The following is a 6,041-nucleotide window of genomic DNA, read 5'->3' as shown; positions in this document are numbered from 1 at the left end:
AAAAATTTTCTTCAGTGTTCTTTATTCAAAACTTACTCTTGTTCTTCATTACGTACTACTTCCCCATACAACTATGTCTTCTTCAAATTCCGATCCTCAAAAAGTCGTCATAGTAGATGAACTTCCCCCCTTCGTCCGCTCCTATCAAGAGTAGGAGAGGTGGTAGGTTACGTAGTTTAGGTTCAGTGTCTGTACGTAGTTATCCTTTTCAACCCAGTACTACTCGTCCATCATCTTCTAGAACTAGGGCTTCTTCTTCACATAGATCTTCCGCTAGAAGTAGGGATTCTAGTGAACCGCTTTGTGAACCTACCGTCGACGAGATTATTCCCACTGAACTTTCCTTTGTCACTGATAGAGAATTAATTAAAAATAAGGTCACTTCCATGACTTCTCACGATCATGCTGATGTTTACCCTTCCCAGATTACTGAGGGTTCAGTTTCTATTATACGGAGAGATTGCTATTGGAAATTTGACGTCCCGATTCTGGTCCCCCATGAAAATCAAAGGATCACTTCCTTTAAAGATGTTTTTTCTTTTGTGTATACGTATCCCTTCACATTAGGTTTTAGGCCACCTATTGATCCAATTATCATTGAGTTTTGTCGTTTCTTCGATGTGTGTTTAGGACAGATTGGTCCTATTGTATGGAGGGTTGTGGCATGCCTTAGATACTTGTCAAATTTGGCTTCTTTACCCTTCACCCTTTACCATCTGATTCATCTTTACTCTCACAAATTATTTTGTCATGGGATTTTTACTCTCGTGGCGAGGAGTAAGAGGGTTTTGGCTAGCCCTGAAGACGACAAAGATCGTGGCTGGTATGCCCGATTTGTTGTTGCTCCTACAAGTGGGGTTAGTAGGTGAAGAGAACATGCCCTTCCCTGAGAAGTGGAACTTTGCACGTAAGTCTTTCTTTCAATCTTTTATTTCTCTTTTTTTTTGTGAAGAACTTGTAATCTCGTAACTATTTTACTTTTCTTTTTCAGCAACCATGGGAACTGTTGAGGAGATTCCTGATCTCCGTGGTTGGGTAGAGAAATTATTAACCGTTGCTCCTATGGAAGAAAGGTCCTGGAAATACCTTTCAAACAGATTTGGATGGAAAGTTAAGACTCACGGTAACTTTCTCTTTCACTTTCTTTCTTACTTCCACGTTTATTTTGGAACTTATTAACCCCTTTCTTTGTTAGGGTTTTCCATTAGAGGTGTGAGTGCTGCTTCAATCACTACTTCGAGGCTCTCTCTATCAAAGGCTCATAGATAATCTTGAGTTCTTCGTCAAAAAGAAAAGCTGATAGACCACATAACTCTGAGGATGAAGAAGAACGGGACGAAGGCTCGTTGCTTCGTAAGCCACGGGCTATGAGACGGGTCATTTCAGATGACGAAGCTACTCCCCCTCCTAGTTGTGTTCCCATGTCCGAGCCTGAAAATGCTACCTTAGTGAGTTCTGATGAAGAGATGCATGTTGCACCCCGTGACTCTACTGAACAACTCTTTTCTCGTGGGTTTGATGAAGAAAACTTTGGCTTTATATTTGAGGAAACGCCTTTGCTCCGATTGAACCTCAGTTACCCGTTCCTGCTGCTGCTTCCACTATTCCGTCCGTGGCTATTTTGACTTCCTCGGTTGCCCCTACTGTTACAACTTCCATGTTGAAGTTGGTTCCTCCAGTAACAGTAGGGCAATGAAACAAATTACCATCGAGATTCCTGAAGATGGTGATCTTTTGAAGAAATCTGGCCAAGCTGATGTATGGCTGAGACCACTGATTGGCCCAGTTGAGAAGTCAAAACTGGAAAGTCACAACTTTCTAACGTGGATGAATGATATAGTGCATTCATCTTTAAAGGTATAAACCTTGTCCTTTTATTTTACGTGATTTCTTTTTTACTGGTATCATATTCCTCTTTTCATTGCGTAGATCAATCTCATCGGAATGGAGATGATGAAAAGGATCATCCACATAAAGCAGTTGATGAATGATTATCACACTGAGGCGGACAACTGGAAAGAACAGTTCGAGGGGCTTCAACTTAAGATGGAGGTTTTAGAGGAAGAAAAATGCACCTTAGAGCAACAAGTAAAAGGTTATGGCAGCGAAATTAGCGGTTGAGAAAGCCTCATCCAATCAGGCGGGCAAAGACAAGAATCTTCTCGAGTCTTCATTTGCTGAGCAGCTTTCTAAGTCTTTTGAAGAAATTAGGAGCTTAAAGGATTTGCTAAACCAAAAAGAAGCTTACTCTTGGGAGCTTGTTCAAATTCTCATGCAAACTCAAGAAGATCTTCGTGTATCCTCAGACAATGTTCAATTTTTAGAGAGATCTCTTGCCCCCTACAGGCTTCTTACGATGCTGCCTTGAATGGGAAGGATGAGTTAAGAGCTGAGGTTGAACAGTGGGAAAAAGATTATGAGGCCCTTAAAGATAAAGCCGATGTTGATGTTAGCTGGGATTTTTTGAACACTCATCTCGAAACGTTAATGGAAGTAAGCCGGGAAGGCTTTGTCTTAGATGCTGAGATTGCAAAGACTAGAGAGACGATTGAAAAGACCCAGCAGAGTCAAAGCTTTTCTTCACCTGAGGTTGGCATTCCCGAGGGTGATGAAATCGCTCCCGGTGAGGCTGTTATTCAACCTTCTCCTGATCAAGTTGCTCTTCTTTCTGGTGATGATGCCACTCTTCATCCTACCGGTTCAGATTCTGTCCCACAGTGAAAGTTAAAAAGTTTGAAATATTTCTGTAATGACCTGACCGGTTATTTTGAATATTATAACCTCGTTCCCCCATTTACTGCTCAATTTATGCCTTGCAATTGATTTATGACTTATCGGGTTAGTTGGTTCGGGTCCGGAAGGAATTCAAAATGAAATGAGACACTTAGTCTCATAATTGAAAATTTAAGGTAGAAAAGTGGACCGTATATGGACCTATGTATAAACGATATCGGATTCGAATTCTGATAATTCCAATAGCTCCTTATGTAATTTTGGACCTTATGAGCGTATCCGGAAAATTATTTGGAGGCCCGTAGTGAAATTTGGCTTGAAATGTCGAAAGTAGAATTTTTGGGAAGTTTGATCGGGGGGTTAACTTTTTGATACTGGTGTCGGAATCTGATTCTGAAAATTGGAATACCTCTATTATGTCATTTATGACTTGTGTGCAAAATTTGAGGTCAATCGGACGTGATTTGATAGGTTTCAGAGTCGTTTGTAGAAAGCAGAAATTTCAAAGTTCATTAGGCTTGAATTGGGGTGTAATCTATGGTTTTAGCGTTGTTTGAGGTGATTTGAGGGTTCGACTAAGTTCGTATGATGTTTTAGGACTTGTTGGTATATTTAGTTGAGATCCCGGGGGCCTCGTGTGAGTTTCGGATTGTTAACGGATTAAAAATTAAACTACAACAGCTGCTGTAATTTCCTTCTGCTGGAAATTCCTTCTGCCAGAAAACGAGCCCAGAATCGAGGCCATGGATCGAGGCCTAGGATCGAGGCCATGGATCAAGGCCTAGGATTGAGACCCAGGATCGAGGGTCAGAATCGAGGCCCTGGATCGAGGCCCAGGATCGAAGGCCAAGATCGAGGCAGGACCGAGGCAGTCTCGGCAGAATTATAAAGCTTAGACTTTGTCCCATTCGCCATTTTTGACAAATTGAAACTTGAGGAGATGCGGTTTTAATAGATTTTCAAGAAAAACTTAAGGTAAGTCCCTTATGGTCATTTCTACTCCATAATATTGAATTATCATCGAATAATCCTACTAGATTACATGATTTTGAGGTGTAAATCAGAGATTGGAACTTAGAAATTTGAAAATAGGATTTGTAGATTTGAGGGTCGAGTTGAGGTCAGATTTTGGTAAAATTGGTATGGGTAGACTCGTGGTTGAATGGGCTTTCGTATTTTGTAACTTTTATCGGGTTCTAAGATGTGGGCCCCATGAGCAATTTTTAAGCTAAAATTCGAATTTTTATGAAAAAATTATATTTTCTTATGAAATTAATTCCAAAATTTTTTATTGACTGAAACGATTTATTTGTAACTAGATTCGAGGCGTTTTGAGGCCAATTCACGAGGCAAGGGCTTAGCGGAATAAGAATTTTACGGTCTGAGGTAAGTAACAATTTTAAATCTGGTCCTGAGGGTATGAAACCCCAAATTTTTGTATCATGTGATTACTTTGGAGGTGACGTACATGCTAGGTGATGGGCGTGTGGGCGTGCACCGAGGGGATTGTGACTTGGTCCAACCTATGAAACTGTAAAATTGAATAATTTATTGTTAGCTATATGCTCTCTATGTGTTGTGGAAATTTGACTGTAAGACATGTAAGAAACCATGTTTAGGCTATATGTTGGTACTGTCGGGACCCACAGAGGTCGTGTACATATTGAATTATCTGCTAAATTGTTGTTCTGTATTCAGTCACAGTTTACTTGTTTATTTTATCTGAGTCTCTATTGTTCATTATTGATGCATCATATCATTGTTGTTTGGGCTGATTTCATTGATTATTGAGAGCCCGAGAGACTGGAAAGATTTATGACTGAGTGAGGCCGAGGGCCTGATTGTGAGATGTTGATACTATAGCACGTGAGTTGGCCGTGCAGATCTAGATATTGATACTATAACACGTGAGTTGGACATGCGGATCCAGATATTAATACTATGGCACGTGAGTTGTCCGTGCAACACGTGAGTTGGCCGTGCAGATTATAGCGCTTGGGCTGTAGGAGCCCCTCCGGAGTCTGTACACCCCCAGTGAGCGCGAGTACCCATTAAGTGTGAGTGCTGAGGGCTGAGAGCTGAGTGATTGAGCTGTTGTGACGAGTTGAGTATCTGTTGCCTGAGAGGTTGTACTTGTTTTTCATTTTTTATTGCACTTAGTCGCTATCTGTCATTGATGTGAAATTCTCTGAAAGATTTTATATCCGGATTACATGAAATCGAACTGTATAAAATTGATTTGACTTAAACTGCCGGATTTGGAAGTATGTTTATTCTTTGCTGGATTACTGAAAGTGAACTATAACTATGTAGCTCGTCATTATCTTCAGTTCCTTAGTTATTATTGTTGCTTGCTCAATTGGTTGTACTCATACTACACCCTGTACTTCGTGTGCAGATCCAGGTGTTCCCGGACATAGCGGGTGTTGATCATTTCGCGGAGTTGATTTTCAGGAGATTTTGAGGTAGCTGCCGTATTCCGCAGGCCTTGTCTCTCCTTCTCTATCTCCTTGTTTACTGTATTTGGTCTCAGACTATTATAGACTGTATTTTTTAGATTGTATTCATATTAGATGCTCATGTACTCAGTGACACTAGGTTTTGGGGAGTGTTCATGTCAGCATTTGTGGGATTTTGTATTGTATTTTCAAACTTAAGAGAAATTATGGTTAATCGAGATTATCGGCTTGCCTAATATCGAGATAGGCGCCATCATGACAGGTTGGAATTCTGGGTCGTGACAAATTGGTATCAGAGCCTAGGTTACATAGGTCTCACGAGTCATGAGCAGGTTTAGTAAAGTCTTGCGGATCGGTACAGAGACGTCTGTACTTATCTTCGAGAGGCTGCAGAACCCTTAGGAAAACTTCACTTTCTTGTATTCTGTCGTGCGAATTTGTTGATTCTGGAAACTAAATTTCTGTTATTCTATTCTCTCATATATGGTGAAGACACGTACTACCGGATCGGATGGTCAGCCACTAGTGCCACCAGTTAGGGCCGCGAGAGGTCGTGGTAGAGGCCGGGGCCGAGGTAGAGGTCGAGGTGTTGCTCGTACCACAGTTGGACCAGCACCTTTAGTACCGCCAGTTGCTCCAGCTCAGGAGCATATTCCGGATATAGCTGAGCCGACAGGATCAGCTCAGGCACCAGCTGTGCCCATTGAGATTCCAGGCCTTCAGGAGACTTTGGCCCAGATATTGGTAGCTTGCACTGGTCTTGCTCAGGTGGTTTCGTCTCAGGCCGCACCTGCCACTTCTCAGGCCGGGGGAGGTACTCGTACCCATATTGCACATACTCCAGAACAG

General features: G+C 41.6%; 1 protein-coding gene across 1 annotated transcript; it reads left to right on the top strand.

Moving 5' to 3' along the window:
• The first annotated feature begins 479 nt into the window (after positions 1-479).
• Positions 480-1,851, top strand: LOC108945851 (uncharacterized). Its single transcript, XM_033657144.2, has 3 exons — positions 480-907; positions 992-1,123; positions 1,196-1,851. Exons 1-3 carry the CDS (start codon positions 751-753, stop codon positions 1,267-1,269), a joined length of 363 nt encoding a protein of 120 aa, XP_033513035.1. The 5' UTR covers positions 480-750; the 3' UTR covers positions 1,270-1,851.
• Positions 1,852-6,041: the final 4,190 nt, after the last annotated feature.

This window comes from Nicotiana tomentosiformis, chromosome 2, assembly GCF_000390325.3.
Source record: "Nicotiana tomentosiformis chromosome 2, ASM39032v3, whole genome shotgun sequence".
In the NCBI taxonomy this organism is placed as follows: domain Eukaryota; kingdom Viridiplantae; phylum Streptophyta; class Magnoliopsida; order Solanales; family Solanaceae; genus Nicotiana; species Nicotiana tomentosiformis.
This window is presented reverse-complemented; position numbering and strand designations above follow the sequence as displayed.

Excerpts from the sequence above, each read along its gene's own strand:
- LOC108945851 (XM_033657144.2), top strand. The coding sequence starts at position 751 with ATGGGATTTTTACTCTCGTGGCGAGGAGTAAGAGGGTTTTGGCTAGCC. Across the intron at positions 908-991 it reads TGAGAAGTGGAACTTTGCAC|CAACCATGGGAACTGTTGAG; the intron begins GTAAGTCTTTCT and ends TTTCTTTTTCAG. Across the intron at positions 1,124-1,195 it reads ATGGAAAGTTAAGACTCACG|GGTTTTCCATTAGAGGTGTG; the intron begins GTAACTTTCTCT and ends TTTCTTTGTTAG.